The 22,940-nt window shown below is 45.8% G+C and overlaps 1 protein-coding gene across 2 annotated transcripts; it reads right to left on the bottom strand.

Annotated features, from left to right (window-relative positions):
- Window positions 1-1,836: 1,836 nt before the first annotated feature.
- On the bottom strand, window positions 1,837-21,675 carry MTHFSD (methenyltetrahydrofolate synthetase domain containing). 2 transcript variants are annotated; one of them, XM_050311489.1, is made up of 8 exons: window positions 21,632-21,675; window positions 21,367-21,473; window positions 20,488-20,601; window positions 19,461-19,574; window positions 17,588-17,678; window positions 16,635-16,747; window positions 16,301-16,426; window positions 1,837-8,531 (listed from the first exon to the last, which is right to left on the bottom strand). In XM_050311489.1, the coding sequence occupies exons 1-8, from the start codon at window positions 21,645-21,647 to the stop codon at window positions 8,019-8,021; spliced, it is 1,194 nt and encodes a 397-aa protein (XP_050167446.1). In that variant the 5' UTR covers window positions 21,648-21,675; the 3' UTR covers window positions 1,837-8,018. The 2 variants fall into 2 exon arrangements, with proteins under 2 accessions (XP_050167446.1, XP_050167447.1); XM_050311490.1 differs by lacking the exon at window positions 20,488-20,601 and adding an exon at window positions 20,644-20,757.
- Between the last annotated feature and the right edge of the window lie 1,265 nt (window positions 21,676-22,940).

Raw genomic sequence — 22,940 nt, forward strand, 5'->3', positions numbered from 1 at the left:
GATACCTGGCATGGGATAGAATGGAGTATCCCATGGATACAGACACCTGGCACATGATACTCTTGGATGGGGTTTGTTATCCAGATCTGCAGAAAACTGGGTACCTTGGAGACTTAACTGGTGGGAACAAACACCTGGAATCTTAAATGAATATTTGGAATACCAGGTGATGAGTTTGGTACCAAGTTCTTAACAGGTTAAAGGCTCAGATCCATAATAAGTAATAATAATAATAATAATAATAATAAGCCTGATTTCTCTCTCAAAACCAAAAAGTTTGGGACCTATGTGCTCAGGGGACCTGAACAACAGTTCCTGTCACTTTTGCCAAGGGGAATTTGATTTCTGTGTCCCTGAAATGCCTTTGGGTGAGCACACCTGAACATTTGTTCCCTTTCTAAGCATATTTACAAGTGTAAACTGCTGCCTGATGCTGTGCAGGAAAAGGCATCGCTAGGACGTTCCTGTGGGCTTTGCATTTCACATCTCTGCCAAAAAATCTTTGCCATGGAGAGTCATCCTCAGGGACAAAACACCTGATGCAGGTGGGCATAGGGCTGGCTGAAGAACCCCCCATGAGGAGCAGGAGATGCCCCCAAGTGCCAGCAGCTCTGTGGTTGTGAGCTGATGCTATTCATAGAAACAATTATCAGATTGGCTCAAGAAGTGAGGAAAGGCATGTGGCTCTGTTGTTTTCTTAAGCAACTTTCCCTGTCAGAATTCATCTTGCCCAGTAAGACATTAAAATCAGAATATTAATATTAGTGGTTGGACTCGATGACCTTAGAGGTCTCTTCCAATCTAAATGATCCTATGATTTTGTTAACAAAGGAAGGCAACAGAAGGAATAAACCTTATTGTTACTGAGCTTCTTGGTTGGAGATCTGTTTGCACAGGCTTACAAAAAGCTCTTTGAGACCAATTCCCATTATCACAGACTGCCCAGAGAAGCTGTGGATGCCCCATCCCTGGAATTGTTCAAGACCAGCTTGGATGGGGCTTGGAGCAACCTGGGATAGTGGAAGGTGTCCCTGCCCATAGCAAGGGGCAAAATGAGATGAGCTATAACATCCCTTCCAACCCCACCCATTCCATGATTCTATAATCACAGGTTGCTCTGATCTGTCAAACTTCTGATAATTATTTCAACTCCAATCTTAAAGTGAGCTAAATTTTTGCAAGGGAGATGCACAGATGCTTTGGAAAATTTCACTGAGGTGAATCACTCTGTCAAAGTGGATTTCCTTTTCTCAGAACCTTCTCACAGGTCCTCTGAGACACCCCAAGAGTCCTGCAGGCCACTGGCACAAGCATCAGAGAGCAAATGACAATTCCGGAGGTCAAACCACCTCAGTTTAATAATGGAAAGAGGTGTGGGGACAGTGGCAGTGCCACTTGACTTCAGTAGTTCTTATGCTGGTGTGAACATGAGCCTGAGCACAGATGTTTCTTTATTTAAAGCAGCAGGAGTTAAAAACCCTGGAATGGCACAGAAAGTGCAGTTCTGTGGCTCGGCTCAGCTTCAGGCTAATTACTGAAAAAATAAGCAAACACACCTGGGAAAGCAGGATGACATGGCCTGGAAAGTTTTGCAGGGACTTAAGAGTACCAGGAGTTCACTTGGAGCAGAACTTGCTGCAGCAATTGTGTTCCTCCGTGGCGGTAAAGAAAAGCCACTGTGGACCAGCAATCACCTCCTCCAGAGATGGAAACACCACACTTTGGAGTCTGAGCAGTGCAGGTGCCTGGAAACACTCTGAAAACACCATATCCCTCTGGAAAAATATAAGTATTGCTCTTGTCTGAACAATTATGCCCTCAAAAATACTAAGGAGTGGCAGCAATGGATACGCTAATGCTTAAAAATGTGGCAGTTTTTGCCTCAGTTCATGAATGTTTACCTTCTTTCCCTGCCCTTTTTTTGATCCCATCTAACAGTCCTGTATGTTTGCTTTATTCCTCAAAGAAAATCCCCCCTGGTTTAGCTCCACGTGTTCCTGAGTGGGATGGGTGGACCGTAACACACTTGTGGAACTTGTGAGACCTCTGAAGGTGGCACGTTTTGGGAAAAGTATCTCCATTTCTGTTTTGTGCCTTGTCTCACAGAGCAAGAGCTGTGGCTTGTCCCTGACCTGGAGAGAGGCCTTGTTGGGTGTTAGGTGCTGGGCTCCTTGACTGGAAAGCTCTGGAACAAGGGGACCTGCAGGATTAAAAGCTCCCCAGAGGCTCTGACTGGTGTGTGAAGGCAGAGTAACCACGACACCAAAGGTCTCCACTGGGACATCCTATCCAAAGAACTACCACGCTATGGGATTTGGTTCGTTGTATATTTCTTTTTTTTTTTTTTTTTTTTTTTTTCTTTTGAGAGCTCCTGATGAGTTTCTGGTCTGTTTTCTTATTGTTTTCCAAAGTGGTGGGAATCACCAGTCGCATCCAGTCTATCAGGAGCCATCTCCGCCGTCCTCGCCTTCCCATCTGTAAAACGTGGATGTTACTGGGGCCACAGCAAAGATTGACTAGATAGATCCATATCCTGAACTCATTTCTCCCAGGGACTTCAGTGGGATGCCCAGCCCAGAACAATGGCAGGATACACGACCCTAAACATTTCTGCAGTGCTTTGAAAGATGAAAAGCAGTGCCTTTTCTACCTATGTCAGTGGAGGGGCAGGGAAACGCTTCACGATGTTTACAGCAGACATCACGGACATTACACATGGAAACATGGGAAATGGGGCACTTTTCTTGCAGGGAGATAATCTTTAATAGATGGCAACTAGGAAATAAAAGCATTTGGTACACAACAGCCTGCCCCTGACTGAGGGGTGTTTGCCCGAGGAACTTGGCCACAGCCACAGATGTTTCCTCCAGAGCCAGAAGTGCTGCGAGGGGCTGTTCCTCTTGAGGAACCGGAATGAGAGAAATCCCTGCACATGCTTTTCCTCCCTCTCCTCACCCCTGTGGAGAAAAACACAGCCCCAGTGCTAGATTTTTTTAATGGAGACATTCCCCTAAAACCCATTTGTTTCTCCCTTTGGAGCAGTAGAAGATGATGAAATAAAAAAACACATTAAAAAAAGGCATGACTTGAAGACAGTGTTTAACCATCCCTTTTCTGACATGTTTTATTGGTCTTCTCAGATAATGGGATAAAGCCTCTGTTCTTAAAGCCCTGGAGAGGATCAGGGACTGATGCGGAGATGCTGGAGGGCTGATGGGGATCTGGATGTGACTCAGGAAAGGCTCTGCTCCCTTCTCACCCTGATAGTGAATTTTTTTTTCCCCTTTTTTCTTCATGGACACAAACAGTCTCTGACTCTTGTCGCTCAGAAAAGACTACACAGCAACACAGCTTGTTTACTCGCTGTTGTCTTTGTGGATTGAAGCTGTGTGGCCTTGTCCCTCTTCCAGGAAATGCATGGACAGAGCTGCGTGAAGGAAAACCCTCCTGCCTGTACAGTTTGCAGCGCTGAGTGGCAACGAGCCACCTCGCTTTTATTGTTAGCAGATCACAATGTTGCCTCACTGCTCTGTGCCACACACCACGCTGTGACTAGCATCATCCAACAAAAGAAAATCCCCTCCAAAGTGACCGTGTCCTCCAGCCTGGTGGAGCTGGTAGAGGCTCCATTCATCCCATACTGTTTTCCTTCCTCATCCTCTCCGAGAAGAAGGGCGGAATCGCCCTGGGAAGGTCACGTCCGTGATGTGACACCTCGGGTGGTCGCTGCTGGATCCCACGACGCCCTCCCAGCTCCAGGAGAGCTGAGCTGGGCTCACTCACACCAGGACCAGCCCCTGGAACTGCTCAGCATCTTCCCCCACTGAACCCTCCAAACGAGGGGCTGCAGCAGCAGCAGCAACGTCCCAACTTGTTTGTGTCATGAAAGGAGCTGGAAAGAATGTGCTGAACCACATGACAGGCGAGGACATCAGAGAATAGAGAGAACTCATTTTTAATTGCTTCTGAACAAAGTTGGCTCAGGAAAGTATTTCCCATTGTACTGCTGAACTTTTCTTCTCATCACACAGCAGTGAGACACAGGCTGTGCTGCTGCTCAATCAAGGCTGTGTTAGGGATCACTTCACTCCCTATTAGAAGCAGACTAGACATCTATCACCAGCATTTCAGGCTTTTCTGCAGCATCCAGGCATTACTTTGCCACTGTTGATGTTTTTATCGTGAGTCTTAAGCAGTAAAACTGGACCAGTGTCCACCTGAATGAAGCACATTTTATATCTGTGTAGGCACAGCCAACCTCAACCTACAGCAGGGCCACAGCTAGAGCAGGCACAGAATGAAGAATTATGACTTAATATTCTCATCTTAAAAGTCTGTTAATTCAGACAGTAAATTCCTCAGGGCATGGACTTTATGGTTTGATTGTTGGTATCTTGCACAGTCTTGGCCTGGGCCAAAGTAAAACACAAGCAGGCTTCAGTTCGAGTTTTATTATGAGATCAGAGTCCAAAGGACTCAATAAAATCTATTGCATTTCAGAGTTTTGTGGACTTAAACATGAGTCCCTTCTGACTTTCCCCTAACTGATGCCTTCCTGAGCATGCAGAGAGCTTGGAACAATAGATCTAAGAGATGCAGACTGCCCCATTCACTTTTTCTACAGGATCTGCTGTTTTCTCAAGGAGGAACTTGGGTCAGCCCACAAGAAGAAATCCACATCACACAGCTGAAGACACCAGAAGGCTGTGTAGGCCTGTGCCTTGGGCATTCTTATGCTATTTAATTAAATAGCAATTTGGTGTCCTGCACTGAAATGTCTTTTAGCTGAAGATGAGCAACTTCCCAAACAGCAGGAAGAGCCTCATCCTTGCCCCTGCTTCCCTGGCTGTCCCAGGCAGAAACTGCACTGACTTCAGAGTGTGACTTAATGACTTTAGGATGGTAAAGCCTGAAAGATCTTGACATTTACCAATAACTTGGATCAAAACTAAAAGGAAAACAGCATCATTATTCCACTCCATTCAAAATGCTAATGATGGAGCATGAGCTTAAGCTTATAGTAATTATTTTTCTTCTCTGAGCCTAAATAGAGTTCATAGAATCATAAAGGTTGGAAAAGACCTCCCATGCCCTCGAGTCCAACCTGTGACCCGATTCCCCAGCTTGTCACCCAGCCCAGAGCACTGAGTGCCACGTCCAGGCCTTCCTTGGACACCTCCAGGGATGGGGACTCCACCCTGGGCAGCCCCTTCCAATACCTGATAGCCCTTTCCAGGAAGAAATTCTTCCTGATGTCCAAACTGTTGCATACCTGTCTAGTTACTATCTCCTCTATAGTGTGGTTTGGGGTTTAACTGTCAATTGGGAAAGTAACAGGGTATTAGGTAAGTCCTGTGAGATGTGGCCTCGAAATACAGGACAGACAAAAGTGACAGGCTGGAAAAGAACCAGGTCTGTTCCTCTGGATACCGACCCAGCACTGCTCACCTGTGGGGCTCACCCAGAACCACAACTGCAAACAGAAAAACATCCAGACTTGTTTGTCCAAACAAAACCTGCCCTGATTGTACCCAGTGCTGACAGAAAAGCAAGCAAACCTAACACATTTACAAAGCACATAAACATATCTGCACTGAAACTACAGATGTTAAGAAGAGAAATAAGGGAGAGGATGTAATTCCCACAAATTTGACCAGAACAGGCTGGTTCTATCTGTAATGCAACAGGGGAAGTTTGAGATGTTTTAAGTTTGCATTGGCAGAGTAACTGGCTTTTAACTGCTAAGGTCACCTGCACATCTTCACCAAAGCAAGAAGCCTCACAGAGTGAAAAGGAAGATCAAATGATCCCATTACTTAATTTGCCATAATTTGAAAGGGGCAGGCAGTGATGTGTAATTAGCTTTTTGCTTTTCCTTCCTCTGCTTTCAAAGCTCATGATGGGGTGGGTGTGTTTTAGTAGTAACACAACCTGACTCTCACCCTTGACGTGCACATGAAATGAGACACAGAGGGCTCTACAGGGCTGATGTTTCAATTCAGACTGATACTGGAAATCATTTTGAGCTGGAGAAGGAGCATTTTAGAGCACTGAATGATTTATTTTTTTCTGGAAACCTTTCTTTTGTTGACCTTAAAAGAAGTTCATAGAATGGTTTGGGTTGGAAGGGACCTTAAAGATCGTCCAGTTCCAATCCCCTGCCATGGGCAGGAACACCTTCCAGTAGACCAGGTTGCTCAGAGCTCCATTCAACCTGGCCTTGGACACTTCCAGGGATGGGGGAGCCACAGCTTCTCTGGGCAACCTGTGCCAGGGCCTCACCACCCTCACAGGGAAGAATTTCTCTCTAATATCTAATGTGAACCTACTCTCTGTCAGTTTGAAGCCATCCCCCCTTGCCCTGTCACTCCAGGCCTGTGTAAATAGTCCCTGTCCCTCTGGAGCAGGAGTTATCCTCCATGTAGAAGGTCACAATTAGGTCATCCCAAAGCTTCTCTTTTCCAGGTTGAACTATCCCAGTTACCTCAGCCTTTCCTCACAGCAGAGATGCTCCATCCCTCTGATCATCTTGGTGCCTCCTCTGGACTTGCTCCAACAGCTCCATGTCCTTATTGTGCTGGGATCCCAGAGCTGGACCAGCTCTGCAGCTCCAGTGCTCTCCTTGAGCCCCTCCATACACAGGCACATGATAATGATGAGAACTTTTTATTTGATACTGTATGAAATGTCTGACCCTTGAGGCATAATAATGTGCTTAAAATACACTTAACAGTGCTGTCTGGCTTAAAAAAAAAAAAAAAGTTTCCAACTCATACTTTAAAAAAAATATCCATTTGGATGCTTACTTTGACTATGTGCCCAGCATCACTGGCAAAAGTGCTTCTGTTTAGAGAGGATGGTTCGGCCAAAATTCAACTTGTTTTTCAGGAATAGGAAACCAAAGGAAAAAAAAAAGTAATAAAAACCACACTAAATAAATCATCATTTTCTCTTACACTGGAAGGCAGTGTCCACGTGTTTGCAAATCTTACTGTCCTGGGAGCACTTTGACCAGGAGGAGTTGCCAGTAACCCTTGTCACTGATGTTGTGGGGGCAGGAAGACCATGCTGCTGGTGACCAAGGCACAGAGGAACAGGCTTTGCTTTTATCTCCAGCAGTTTTCCAAACAATTCCACACTGACAACTTTTGACCATGGTCTGTCTGCTTTTCACTGCCACTGCAATAACTAATGTAATTTCACAGAGGCAAGAGAATCACATCACGTTAGAAGAGAGAGCAATCAGGAAAAGCAGCTGTTTTATAATTATCTGATCCATCAAAAACACACCTGAAGAGTTCTGAGGAAAAGCACAGAAAACTGGTCTTTGCTTTGCTCTGTCACATGGAAATAAGAAATGTAAGGTTCACCAAGTTGACAAAAAAGCTGAGGAAAGAGCTACAACCTCTCCTACCTGATGTTCAACAGCTCTAATCAGAACTCCATGGCTGAGCCAGTGTTTCCACAGCCATTCTTCAAAAGCACAAAAAGGACAATCTCTCCCCTGGCAATTTTTATAAAAAACAAACTTAAAACTCCCACAAGGCAACCCCCTTTTTTTTAATGAACATAACTGTAACCCTCAGGACAGATTTCCTGCTGCTGGCTTTTAAAGTATAAATTTCCAGGTCCAACCTTTAGATGACTGGAGACAAATGCAACTGCCTTGCTGCATGTGGCTTGTACAGAGCCACCACAGGGCAGGTCTGTCATCCAGGCCTAACAAATGCACACACCACAGAACAAACCAGCCTGTGAAAAACAAAGACACAGAAAGTGTGGGGGTACTTTGTGGGGAGCTGTTTGGAGAAGTGGCTCCTGTGTCACCTGTCTGGACAAACCCCCCTTTGCACGTCCAAGTGCAGGAGTGAGGCCTCATTTGTTCACAAAGCTGGCTCTGCACTGTGTTGTCTGGCCTGCAGAGGCCAGAGGATAACCTTGAAAACTTAGGTTGGTTTCTCTCAGAAAACAATGAAAACATGCCTTTTTTTTTTTTTTTCCTCCTCCTCTATTAATTCTCATTTCTGACTATTGACTTCTCCTTGTCCTTTGTTCTTCTGGTTCTTGGCCAGCTCCACTCGCAGAGCGTTCCCCCCGAGGCTCAGGCCTTTCAAGGAGGATACAGCTCTCTCTGCAGTTACTTGATCCTTGTAATCAAGAAAAGCCCTGTGCTGTGCTCCCTGCCAATTCAATCTGAAAGGAGTCACATGGAATTCCCTCAGAGCACATTTCAGCTCGCTCACTCTCAGGCTGGGAGGTATGTTCCCCACATACACAGTAGTAATGGTGCCAGATCCCTCTAATCTGGGATTTAAAGGATCACTTTCAACATGGTGTTGTCCCATTTGAGCTGAGCCTGTAGCAGCCTGTGGTTGTGTATTTTCAGCCATCTCCTTGTTTAATGCTGCTGCTCTGGTGGTGTTTGCCAAGTGTGGATGTTCATCTTGGAGAGCAACATCCTTGCCCATCTGCTTCTCCCTGTATCGAAGAGTCTTTAGGATGGGGATTTTCCCCAGCATCTCATAGCTGACCTAAAAAGGAGGAAGACATATAATTATAGGATTTATCGCCTTCCAGAAAAAGAAGATGACCATCAGGACCCATTTGTGCCATAAAAAGAGAGGAACCTTATTATACAGCTACCATGCAGAGTGCCAGAGCATTCCAAATGCTCCTAATTGCTGGCCTGATTGTGGAGTTGCTCCCTAAATACACACTGCAGGACAAAAATAAACATTAGTTTCTCTTTAAGCAAGCAGCACAATGTACATCCAGCAGGCAAATCAGACCCAAACTGAGAACTACTCCAATTTGACATTTATTTATCAGAGCTTTCAGATTTGCATTCTCCTTGTTATCCCTCTGTATTTGCTTTGACTGAGGGCCTGTGCTCCTGCTCTGGCAGGATCCTCCAGGCTCACAATCCATCAGACACTTCCATTCCACAGACCTCCTCGTGCTCTTTCCCCCCAAACAGGATATCCCGTGGGCTGGGTCACACAATGGTGGAAGCCTGCAGCGGGAGCGTGCCTTGGAGCGGGGCTCCCGTGGATGTGGGCCCAGCTGGAGGCACGTTCTCTGGATGTGGCACATCCCCACAGCCTCCCCCTTGTCATCCAACCCCACGCACCCCCCGCAGCTCCTCAGCAGACCCCACATCCCCCCGCTGGGCTGGAGCATGGAATGGAAGTGCCCGGACACTGCACTTCCAACTGTGAGCCCTCCATCCAGCCAGCCCCAGCTCACAGGCAGCTTTTCTGGAAGGGCTCTTCCCCTCAACAGCTGAACCCCATCCATCTGAGGCATGAGATGCCCCAGGCTGCTCTCAGAGACTGGCAGGAAACACAGTGGTTCCCCAGCTAATGTGGTCGAGCTCTTGGCTTGCGGAGTGCAGTTGGAAGGAGGAATAATTCCTACTTGGCTGCTGGACAAGTTGAACATCCATCAACACAAGATCCAATTCTGAAATTCAGGGAGCAAAACAGAGCCTGGGGAGGTGATGCCTGAGCTAGCAGAGACCCAAGCCAGTAGCCCACAATGTGTGAGCAAGCAGGATATTGCACTCAAGCTGATGAACCACCTCTCAGCAGGCTGGATTGGACCAGCACCACCATATCCCAGCTCAGATCTCACTCATCCCAGAGCCCCTGAATTCCTGGTTCTACAGTTACAGTCCCAGTGGGTTTGGATCTGCACAACATCAAGTCTAAAATGCACAGCTCTCTGGGGGGAGCAGCCCAGCCCTGAAGTGACTGGAGGAAAACCCAAGACAGGGTGGGGGCAACATCAGGATTAGGTAACAGGAAAGTCAGTCAACAGAAGTATCCTCAGTGTTCCCAGGGCTCCTCTTCTGAGAAGCAAACAAGCAGGTTTCATTTCAGGCTGAAACCAAATAAAAATATAACTTACAAAAAGCCTGTCCTAGTTCTGTTGATATAATATCACACAGCAGATTAGGCCTAACCACTGTGGACAGAGCCACCTCCCTTCTGCCACACTGCAGACCTGGGGTCAAGGTCTTTGGGATCAACGAGCAAGTTTTGTGACTGAGAACAACAAATCTGGCCTGACCTGGCAGGCAGTGGAGGTCAGGGCTTCCTCTGGGGCTCGGGGCGCCTCCACACTCTAAAATGTACCTGCCATTCTCAGATTTTGCAGAGTTATTGCTCTGTGGATTCTTGGACTGATGTGTTTTTCTCAGCCAAGAATTCTGACTGCTGTTTGAGAGCAAACTCCCCTTCCCTGGGCAACACAACATCAAACCAAGGGCTGAAGCCATCTTACTTTGCTTTTACTGGCCACCAATTAGGAACATTTGTTGTCCTCTGTCAAATCTCTATGTGAAATGTAAGCTCTATGCTAATTAAACCAAACAGGAAAAACATTTTTCTAATCTCATGCAACTCCGGGGCCCAAAGCACAGCCTCTCACCGAGTGTACCGAGTTCCTTTCATCCTGAAATTAAACTTGGTTGCCAAGGCAGGGACTGAGTGTTTGGTTAGAAAGGTCAATGGGCAAACCCTCAGCACTTTGTAGATTAAGGCAATCAGAGACGGGCACTGAGAGGATGATCTCTGGAATTCCCAGTCTTTCAAGGAGTGGATTTAGATAATCAGGGGCCAGCACACTCTCTAAGAGACTTCAGTGTGGCATCTCCCCTCACTAAAGAGACAAGGAGCTTTTGGCATCTGACTGGAGCTCTTGGAGCTACTGTTCAGGCTTCTGGGAAATTCAGGAAGATGCAGTTACAACAGCAGATATGTTTTAGGAGGAATTTCTTAACAAAACGGGTGATTAGACATCAGAAGGGGCTGCTCAGGGAGGTGGTGGAGTCCCCATCCCTGGAGGTGCCCAAGGAATGACTGGACATGGCACTCAGCGCTCTGGGGTGGGTGACAAGGTGGGGATCAGTCACAGGTTGGACCTCAGTGATCTCAGAGGTCTTTTCCAACCTCAGTGATTCTGTGATTTTTATAAGGACTACGAACTGTTCTCTTTAAAAGCCAACGTTTTGATCAAACACCACCCTGAAGTGATTCTTTCACTCCCTTCAATTCAGACCTGTGCAAACATAACACTAAAAAGCCTTTACAGTGCCAAAGCAACAAAGGCAGTTGATTTGGCACTTGGATTTTCTTGTATTAGGAAAAATTCATAAAAACCCCTACATTAGACAAGTTTTGATACTGTCAATTGACATCTTTCTGCCACAAGAGATACAGAGGATTAATGTTGTTGTCCCTGGGGTCTAGGAGAATATTTCAGCTTCCCTATTTTCCCCTACTCTTATGCCAGTTTGGGAATTCCGAGTTTCAATTCAGCAAACAAATTCACTACTTTTTTTGGGGTGATGGGGGTGAGAAGCAAAAGGGCAAAGGGAGCAGCGGGTGGCAGAGGAGAGGAAAAAGCTTGCTCTGCTCTGTTGCAAAAGAGCAAACAAAAGAACTCTGTGGTAGTACAATGTGTTGCTAATTATGATCATGCAAAAAGTTCCTTTTGTCCTGTAAGCTGTGGAGGATTGCAATGATTTATTTCCATGAGGAGAGAGGCCAAAGATATTCCTCCTCTCTTTCAAACAAGCTGCACGTTTCTTGGTCCTGTGCCGGCGGGTCAGTCCTCCCTATCCTTGTCTATCCTTATCCTTGCTTACTGCTTTAGGCTAAACCAGGATGGAAGGGATAAAGGTTCCACCCCAACTACATGGACCTGGGCAAAGCCAGCAGTTAAAACTTCTTCCCTTGCTCCTCCCATCCCTATAAAGTCAAGGCCAAACCATTTATTGATGTTTGTAAACTTTGTATTGAGTGTTGGGATTTAGCTCAGTGATTGGCTTTGGCAGCAACACCAGCCGAAGAAGTTTCCTATTATGCCTTGACCACCGATTCCCAGGCCAGTTCCACACTTCAGCCCTCTGGGGTTGGCCAACAGAAGTGCCTGTGGGTCTGTGCTGTAAACTCACTAACTGAAGTGATTCAGATTAAAAATAACTCCACCAAAAGCAATTAATCATTTAACACCACTGCCTATTCCCTGCCATAGCTGGGAGAGCCTCGGGGAGAGAGGACAGCAGGGTGGATGAATTCTTCTGGCACACAATTACTGGGCTATGGGAAAGGAGAAGAGGAGGGAAATGTGGCCCCTTTGTGACAGAAACCTGAGGAAAAGAGTCTTGGATGCTGAGTGCCAACACAAATCTCCCAGCACTTAACCCAGACTCTTCACTCTTACGACACCTGGTCTGATCCCAAAGCAATGGAGTGGCAGCTGGACTTCTGCAACATCCCTGTTGGAACATCAGGGCTCCCTTCACCCTGTGTTCTCCCAGAACAGTGAATGGAGCCACTTTCAATATTTTGCTGGGGAAAATGAAGGATGTGTTTGTCCTCTGTCAGAGTGAGTAATGCTGACCCCTGATACAGCGCAGGCCAAGCCAAACACCACTTTGATTTCCCTGGCAGGAGCAGAGGTGCAGTCCTGGTGCACTGCAGATGAGGGAAGGACAGCTCTGGATTGGAGAGTGTGCTGGGCCTGGTATTTAATTCTGCTCCCCACAGCTCCCCATGTGCACATACCACTGATACAGGAACATGTGGCTCTCGTGAGACCCACCCTGGAATCCTGGGAACAGTTCTGGAGTCCCCAACATAAGGAGGACATGGAGCTGTTGGAGCAAGTCCAGAGGAGGCCACAAAGTTGACAAGGGGACTGCAGCACCTCCTGTATGAACACAGGCTGAGAAAGTTGGGGCTGTTTAGCCTGGAGAAGAGAAAGTTGTGTGGAGACCTCATAGTCCCTTCCAGTATCTGAAGGGGAAGCTGGAGAGGGACTCTTTACCAGTAGCTGTGGTGACAGGACAAGGAACATGGCTTCACACTGAAAGAAGGGAAATTTAGTTTAGATATACTGAAGAAATTGTTCCCTGTGGGGGTGGTGAGGCCCTGGCACAGGTTGCCAAGAGAAGCTGTGGCTGCCCCACCCCTGGAAGTGTCCAAGGCCAGGTTGGACGGGGCTTGGAGCAACCGGGGACAGTGGAAGGTGTCCCTGCCTGTGAGATGAACTATAAGGTCCCTTCCAAGACAAACCATTCCATTATTCTAAGATGGAGACTGACAGACCCCAGTTCTCACGCTGTGTCCTTAGCCCGCTGCCTGTTTCAAGGAGCACTGAGCTCACAGGGATTTAAAGCACAGACAATGCCAGGACAGCCAGGACAGGCCAGCACAGTTGAACATTTTATCATTCATTTGCACAAAATGTCCAAATATGTGCACACAATCCCAGGGCATATTTCTGGGAGCTGGCAGCCCATGAAGTCTGCTAATGTCCCTCAGGAGAGACTTATGCAACCCACATTTGGAATCCATCAGCGAAAAGTGGATTCCACGGACTCTGCAGCAAGGGTCAGATCTGCAAAGGTGTTGAGATGTTTAACCACGCGTGGAAGTGTGCCCTGCTCACACTACCCCTCCAAAACACACAGCAAAACAAAGCCTTGGCTAAACTAACAGCAATTCTGCTCTGATGGCAACACTGTGTTCCTGCTAAAGGTTTGCCAGCTTGGATGGGGGAACTTTTTGAGCTTTACTTTCCAAACGTTCTATCACAGACCCAACTCAAAAGCTGTTTGTTGTCAGATAGTTTCCATCTCTGCCACAGCACTGGACCCAGGGATTCCCCCCAGTTCATTTCGTTTCAGGAAAAAAATCTTTTCCTACTGCTCTAAAATTCTCAGCAAAAGAATGATTTAAAAACCAGAAGGAAATGCTTGCTAGAATATAGTGATTTTTCCACCAACTACTCTCATTTCCCTCTTCATGACCCCAAATATTTTAATTGGTCTGTATAGTTGCAATTTAAAATAAGCACAGCACAAATAACTTGGTAATTGTGACAAAATATAATACACAGTGTCCCAGATAAAGATCACAGCTACCCATAGAAAATATTAAATGAGAAAGTAAGTCATTTCATGAATTTAGAGTTCCCAGAAACAATGGGTTAGATTTTCAAGACAGATGAAGCCAAATAATTCTCCACTGGATCCAAATAAAGTTTTCCAGAGTGCTCAGCTCTCAGCAGCTCTTGCTGCCCTCCAATAACTCATATTGATTTCTCACAACTCAGAGGCAGAAAACTTACCCACAGAAACCTCCCAGTACTTGCATTTACAAGTGTTTCCAGAGTGTTTAGCACTGATACTGATAATGATTATTTGGTATTAATTATATGGTGGGTCTCATGCTTTATTGGAAATCTTTAAACAGCACGTAACAAACGAGAACGCTCCAGTACCTCCTTAAGCACAGAAATCCAGCCTGGAGACATGGATTTGTTTGCTGAGTAGGTACCTCCTCACCCCTCTGGAGCTGAAAACACAGTGTGTGTGTTAGTGGCTGTTTATCCTGCCAGCTTCAGGACAGCACATCCTTCACAACAACACTTAGCTCTAATGCCATGTTTGCAAACACCTGTAATTTAAGCTCTTAATCATTGTCTTGGCCTGATCCAGCCGTGTTCCCCAAGGATAAACCTTTTTACAGTGTATTTTACACATCACACATCTCAACAATAAAGTTAAGCTACTTTCTGTTGACAAAACACCCTACTGAGAAGTGGGGCTTTTATTTACTCACTACCTCTTGGTTCATTTAGTTTTGCTCTGAGGAACAGGAATGCACCAGCAAAGCTGGGATTTGAAGGAGAAAAGGATGGAGAGAAAAGGATGTAGAAGTAGCCAGGACAAGGCAAAGGACAAACATTTAAATAGCCCATATCAAATCCTGCCTTTTTAACACCCTGCTGATTAACCAGACCTCCCACCTCCACAACACTCCCTGCAAGAGCTGAACACAGAGTTACCACCACAAGCACAAGCAAAATAAATGTCATTCATCTCCCTGTGAAAGAATAATGGCCACTTCTTTCATCTTCATATAGGCACTACACTGTTTTCTTCTCCCAAAACTGCCTGGTATTTTCCAATATTCCTATCTAAGCAACACAACACTCCAAAGAACAACCAAAACCAGCTTTAGATGTTAAATCAACATTCAAGTATTCAAATAAAGCATCAATAGTGGTCCATTCTCAGTGAAACTGGAGAAAATTCAGTTGAAGCTAAGGGGAATCAGAAAAAAAGGAAAAAGTGTCAGCAAGGCCACTTACTGAGAAGTCTGACACTAAGACAGACAAAATGTGATCAAAAGTATGTTGGCAAGATGGATGGAGCACAAAGGGTAGGCCTTCAACACAATTATATTCAATAATATCCTAAAAAAAAATTACAATTCAAAAATAATTCAATGGAAAAAATGCACTAGTACAGACAGAGCTGTTATTTATTTATTTATAACCTCAAATCCTCAACCACAGGCAGGGTAAAATGCTCTCCCACCATGGGCATAAAAATAGTGCTGGCTTGAATTGTTTGTTGTAGATACATTACCTAAAGAAATTTAACTCCTTTTGCTGGTTGGCAACCGTTTAACAAACAACTCCTGCTTTCCCTACAAGTATTCCCTTAGTAATTCCTAAGCAGTTTCTGCAAGACATGGGTACAATATTTCTCATTTCAGTATTCCTACTGTTACTCAATCATGCAGGTCTGTGTCTGCTTCCTAACTGGATGTTTTTAAAAATGAAAATCCAGTGACAAAGGAAAAGTTTTCCCAGCATTAACTTCCAGTAAAACAATTCAGTAAATGCTGTTCTGAAACTATTTGTGAGGCTGAGGAAGTTTCTGACGATCTGGGTGGGAAGAGAAAGGGCAAACCCATAATACAATAATGATCAATAAATATAAAGATTCCTGGTTTTAAACAGTATAAAGTCACTGTTCCTCTACCTGAAAACAAGCTCCAGCCACAAATTTATCCTTGGAAAGTTAATCCACTACATAAACAGGAATGTACAACCACCAGGTCATGTTTTGCTTTCATAAGCAGAGCAGCACATACTCTACCCACTAGTTCCAATCCCCCTGCCATGGGCAGGGACACCTTCCACTAGACCAGGTGGCTCAGAATCCCATCCAAACTGGCCTTGAACACTTCCAGGGATGGGGCATCCACCACTTTTTTGGGCAATTCATTTGGTACAGCAACCCCAGCTGCAGTGATACATTCTCCTCCTCTCCATTCCCACTTAAAACCCCCTGAACGTGGATGCTGCTGTTTTGTTTCACCTGAAAAACACACCTGCTCCTTTCCCAAGTATTTCTAACACAACAAATGTGTTTATATTCAGAAATGTGGGGTTTACCAACAGAATGCTGGCACCACTGTTAGCAGAGGGAACTTGCCTTATGCCATATTATTCCTTGAGGTTTGGATCGCTTGCAATTAGTCTTGATAATTCTTGTTGGGGTGAGGATATAATCCACAGTTAAATCATGATCACCGAGAAGCTCTTCTTCTATGTCAACCACCTACAAAGGAACAAGAAATCTGCTGAGTGGTTAAAACCAAATTCACTAAAATTGTGCACCATTCCTGATGTCTTGCAACACATGAAAATACGTCAGACAGTGGAAATAAAGATGCCAAACCAACATCATTCCATGTCTCTTCTTCAGACAGACCAGTCAGTATCACATAATTCTGGTTCATTATTTGAGAGGGGATATTTTAACTTACCTGACAATCATGGACAATGGTAACTACAGGTGTATCCTCCTGCACTGCACCCATTGACACCATCATTGCATATTCCATATCTGCATAACCTTCCCCTTTTCCAATTCTCCAGCCTATAATACATAAAAGTAAACAGTGGGGAAAAAAAATCAAACCCAGCAGAATGGAAATTTGATTAACTGTTAAAATCATGTAATTAAACTATGCAGTCTGCAACAGATAAACCAAGCACAGAGTTGTAAGTCAGGAAAAACTCAGATCAGCATCTTTCACAGAATGCAACTTTCCTTGAAATCAGCACTGAAATGAAATAAAACATCAGTTTCAATGAACTCCTAAAGGATCCCAGGAGCCCTCCATTCAGAGTAAATCAAACTTAGTCCACTTAACCCAGCAGGTTATTTACCCATTGTACTCAGAACCTTCTATTCCTGTCCAACATAGGTGAAGGTGGGTAAAGAGGAGGATGGGTCACACACAGAAAAACATGTTGTTTTAAGCAATGCATAAAGTCAGTGGAAAAATTTCCACCATCAGCAGGTCTTCAAAATAGTAGAAAATGCAAAATCTGATCCCCAAAGAGGTACTGACTCAGCAGGTCTGTCCTGTCACACCCTGTGTGAGCAGAGCAGATCTTCTGTACAGGGAGCCTGCTTTGATTCTTTCAAAACAAAAATAATTGCTTGCCTTAATAGTTCTCCTGAAGGCCAAAGCACAGGCCCACATGCCCTAAACCACACTGCTGCCTGCCCACTAAGTGCTGGAGGCACTGCTGCTTCCTGGTTGGATTGGGATCAGGGATTTGTCACACAGAACAGACAGAACTCAAGACCATAACTCAGTTCCAGGGATATATTCATCTCTGCCAAAAGGAACACGTGGTGTATCCTACTGACACTGTGAATTGTGACTTAGGACCCTCCTCCTGAAGAGCTGACGAGGCTTTTCCTTACCTTTTTCGGAGACAGCCACTGATCCTACAACAACCAAGTCCACTCGTGCTCTCCCATCCAGCCCCACGGGCACACTGTAGTCTTTTACACCCTGCAAGAAAAAACACATTTTAGGTTCACTCAGTGCAGAGTCTTCCAGCCACTGAGGCAGAAATCCAGGATATTTTGATAAATCCAACTAACTCCCTATTTCAAAGTGTCTCTTCCATGTATAGCCAAGCGGTACATGTCTGGAACGTTATCCTCTAGGGAATCCTAGAATAGATTCCCTACTACAGTAACAAGAATTTTGGCACACTACAAGGAGAGCTGAGGGAGGTGGGCACTTTTTTAAAGCAAGGTTACTTATTTAGGATCAAAGCCTCATATTTTGAAACCCTTTATTGGAAATCTATTCCTAAAAATTAGGGTAACTGACACTTCCTACCTTAGCACTACTAACTTAGAATCATAATTATGTAAACTCATACCAGAGTACTACAAATTCTTGAATTAAGTCTCACACACAAATCACAAAGTTAATTTAGACACAGGCAGGTACAGCATAAAGAAGTCTGAAGTCACACAAACTCACACAATGATTTTTTTTTCTTTCCTTCTTTCCCCACTCATCCCAACCCACCCTTCTTCAATCTACTCTCCAAAAAAACACAACCTAACAAAATTGTGTCCAGAGCTGCAGAAATTAAAAATTATCTTTACTTGGGCTTTCAAATATCACAGGTTTAGAACTTTTAAAGTGATTCACTTCACTCAAGATATGTGTACAGCTTAAGTCCTCCTCACATCAATGTAAGTTTGTGCTAAATCAATCCTCACAATAAAAAGACATTTTCTGTGTAGGGCACAAAACCAAAAAATCCGTAATTTGTGGCTGACTATCAGTATTAATGTTCATTATCCACTTCACAGCAGTGTGGTAAGGACTGTTTGCACAGTGCTTTGTAAATACAAACTGCCAGCAGTATTTATTCATTAGTGGGCCTGGGTGGGGGAAAAACCAGACACATGGTGGTAAAATCACAGATCACAGAAACAGGCCAAGAGAAAGGTCTCTTTCAAAAGTGCTCTTCAACCCTGAAAAGCTTAATTAGTTAATGACCCCAACAGAACTTGCAACAAAGAAAGTCACTACTAATTACTACCCATTTACAACCTCGTTGTATACGGGATTACTGTAGAATTTTAGTGCCTTGAGCGGGAGATAAAGGAGGAAATAAATCGATAAACTGGCCTGTTCTTTTTGTACAAGTTAGGTTTTCATAGCAACTCAAGAGGAATATAAAATAACAAGGTTTCTCTGCCAAAAGCCTTCAGCTGTACAATATGGGATTGTAACACGAGAGGGCAGCAACAGACCACACTGCAGGACAAAAACCTTACCGAGTTTTTGTGCCTCCACTGAGGCAAATGCCAGAATTACTGCTTCTTTAGACCTAATATTCTTAAAGAACTTATCTTTCCTACTTAATAACATCTAATATTCTATCAAGATTATGCAAAAAGTGTAACCACTAAACAGGTTTCATTAGCTCAAAACTGTAGAATACAGGGGCATGATTTATTAGAAATAAAGGATTTCTTAGGAGTATAACATGTTAGAAATATAAAGATGTATCTCAGCTATAAAAGTTGCTCATAATGTTCCAAAAAGCACTGAGAAAATACCAATACCACTCTGCTAACAAACATAGCAAGAAGACTAAATTTCCTCATGATTTAAAAATTATTAATGGCAGTTGTGTACACAGACCCAGAAATAACATCCTGGCAGAATTATACTTGAAGCAGCATTTTCAAATTCTAGCTGGTCTGTCATAACAGCACAGTCATCCATGAGTTAATTGAGGCCTCCCTCATCTTTCCTTCCTACCTGAGACGTGGCACATATTCTCAGGATTTCCTTAGTTGCACCTGGAGGTGGAACAATCCTATTGAACAGCCCAGTTCTCAGGCGTGGTGTGGGAACCAACAAAGTCTTCCTTGCCTGTGGAACAGACAGAAGTTGCCACATTAAAAGGCTTGTTTTACTCTAAAGAAATAATTTTACTGTACACACAGTAAAAATTATGTGGCCAGTAATCTAATTTGCTAGAGAGTGATTAGTGTTGTTGATTGTATAGTGCTTGCAGATTCATCCCCTCCAGTACAGGAAAATTCCAGACAAGGGTTTATTTAAGAAATAAAAGGTAAGACATACCTTCAACCTTTAAAGATATTTAAGAACACACCTTTAGAGATTCCCCCTTTAAAAGTGTATCTTTAAATATTTTTATAAGGTTATCTTATAATGTCTTTATGAGGAGGAATGGCTTCCCACTACCAGAGGGCAGGGTTAGATGGGATATTGAGAAGGAATTGTTCCCTGTGATTGTGGTGAGGCCCTGGCACAGGTTGCCCAGAGAAGCTGTGGCTGCCCCATCCCTGGAAGTGTCCAAGGCCAGGCTGGACAGGGCTTGGAGCAACCAGGGATAGTGGAAGGTGTCCCTGCCCATGGCAGGAGGTGGAACTGCATGAGCTTTAAAGTCCCTTCCAACCCAATCCATGCTGTGATTCTGTGAATCCTCATTGATCTAAAGTGCATGTCCACAAATAAGTGACACAGATCAGCTCCTAAACAGGCACAGGTGTGAGATAAGCTTGTCCCACATTTACCTTGTGATAGAGGCAAGGTTTCCTCAAATTGTGTTTTGGGGAGTAAGAACACAATGATAGTGAAACACCTACTGCTCTGCAGAAACATTACTTTCCCCAAACCCTACCTGCACCTCGGATATTTGCCAGAAAGGCAGAAACATTCTTTCTTACATGATCAACCTGCCAGAGAAATGGCAGGTATTAATGGTGGGATGCTGCCAAGCTCTGCAGTCCCCTCCTCAGGGGTGCAGAGGTGCCATTACCTGCAGGGCCGCCAGCCGAACCCCTTCCAAAGGTTTGTCAGGATCCACCTTAACCTCCCGTGCTCTGATGAACACATCCAGCTCTTGGATAGAGGAGCAGGCCTGGAGACAGCCCTGGGGCAGGAAAGGAAGGAAGAGGAGAACACCTTCACTTACTTCTAGCGTGAGGAAGCGGGCATTCCTCTGGGGGGCATCGGGGTTTATCTTTACAGTCCTGGCAGCTCTGAACTCCTGCAAAGCCAGAAGCCTCGTGGCAGCGTGGGAGGCACCCTGTTTGCAGAGGATACCAGTGCATCACCCAGGAGCTCACAGCACAGATGCCAATTTACAACCCTGCATCCCCTGGAGAGGCTGATTTCCCCAGATTTTAAATATGGGGGGCACACTGTTCATTTTGTGATGCTTCCATGGGAAACTCTCACACAAGCAGATTGCTGAGTGCTTGGCTATCTCACAGAAAAAGAGGGGATCCAAGTACAGCCTTGTAAATTCCCCTTCATTCACACCTGAAGAAAGACAAGCATCAACATCACGATGATTCTTTCAGCAAAGAAAGGCAGAGATCAACTTCCTTCTTTAATGAAATAGACTCCTTTAAACACAAGCCATAAAGACTTCTTTAAAATGAAGAATTCCTGGACAGGGCTCTCCCTTGGCAGTGATGATAGCGAAAACTCGGAAGATTCGCCAGTCAGCTGAGGAGCTCCAGCTCCGATATCCCCTGACTCAGGGTGCGATGAAGCCTCAGCCTTCCCCCACCCGCTTCGGCCCCTCGAACGGGCGAACCACACCCCACAGAACGGAACGGCTGGCTCTGTATCCCTGGGAGTGTCCCGGGCCGGGCTGGCCGGGGCTCGGGGCACCGGGACAGGGCGGTACCTTGAAGTTGGGGATGCGGCGGTGGACGGGCCGCGGGAACTCGGCCAGCCCGGTGCTCTCCAGGTGATCCCAAACCTTCTCCCGGATGTCCCACTTGGAGGAGGCACCTGTGGGGGGAGGGGAGGGGAGGTGAAGGGGGGCCCCCCTCCCTCACCCCTCAGCAGTGACGTCACCAGCACCCCCACCCAGCACTGACGTCACCTGCCTCAGTGGTGACGTCACGCCCGCTCGACCCCGCCCCTCCCCGCGCGCGCCCCCGGCTCACCCGCGCGCCCCTCCATGGCGGGCGCCGAGAGGGCGGAGCCTCCGCCCGGGCCACGCCCCCTTTCTCCTACAGCGGCTCGGAGGGGCCAAAACGCCTCGGCGGCGAAATGGGGAGGGTTGAGCGTCTCTGAGGGCTCGGTTTCCCTCCAGAATTAAACATTAAAAGGGGCTGTGCTGCGGCATTAACGGGCCGCCCAATTTATACGAATCTCACGGGCTTTCCCCACACCACTTTTTGTAAAATACACCCCCCCACCCCCCCAAAATTAACTATTTTTTCATTTAAAATCGGCCGGTTGTGGATAAATTAATATCCAGCCCCTACGAGGGTGTCCCGGCCTGCCGCCTTTCAGACAGTGCACTTCTTGCTAGCGTTTAATGGGATTATGAATGATTTGTTGGCACGATTTATTATTTGTAGAATTAGCGTATCCCATAATTACCCCCAAGGAGGGGTAGAACGTGGAGAATCTCTGACATTCCTCAGCGGAGCGGGATGGAGGGGTCATGGGAACAATGGAACGGAGGTTTATTTTAAAGTGTGTGGGGGAATGGTGGAAATAAATGCCTTCAGAATTCGGTTTCTGATCTGCCTGGCTCGGGTGCTGCTGCTCCACACCCCCCTCAGAACCCACCCACGGCTGCTCTGCCAACCCAGAATCCAGAACAAATTGGGATGCTGCACAGGGAAACCCTTTTCTCCCAAAGATTACTGAACTGATTCCTCCCCCACCCCCATAAAGTGGTTCAGGAGCTTTTCCCCATCCAACCGTGTTTTCTGAAGTAGGATTAATATAATTTTGGTGGGCCCCAGGCTTCGCCTTTTCACTGGGGTCCCTCGTAAGCGCTCAGAGTGCTCCGAGCGCTGGTTCTGCACCGGGGTGCATTTGGGAAGAGCCTTTCCACTACCTCGGAGTGCGGCTGGAGCTGGTGGGAATCCATCCAGGCATAACAGACCACCCATGTGGAGCTGGGCCTGAATGTTTGAAGCTCATTCCTCCACTTCCTACTCACGGAAAACTCCCCGTGACTCCGATATCTCTGCGGGGAGTTCGGGATCAGGCCCTTGGTGAGCAATTTACAGCCTCCCTGTTAACTCAGGAGTGATTTGTGCTCCTGGGCTGGAAGAGCCACTGCTGTCTGCCTGTCCACTGCCACACAAAATCACCAGGCTGCAGCCCATGGGGCTTGTCCCCACTCCACACTCTTCCTCCTCTCCTCTGAGGAAGGGAAAGTGAGGGTGGTAGCAACAGTGCTATTAATTAGTACATTAACAATCAAGAGGGGCTGAGATCCTTGCAGACCACCTA

Source organism: Myiozetetes cayanensis, unplaced genomic scaffold, assembly GCF_022539395.1.
Source record: "Myiozetetes cayanensis isolate MyiCay16 unplaced genomic scaffold, myiCay2020 scf16, whole genome shotgun sequence".
Lineage (NCBI taxonomy): Eukaryota > Metazoa > Chordata > Aves > Passeriformes > Tyrannidae > Myiozetetes > Myiozetetes cayanensis.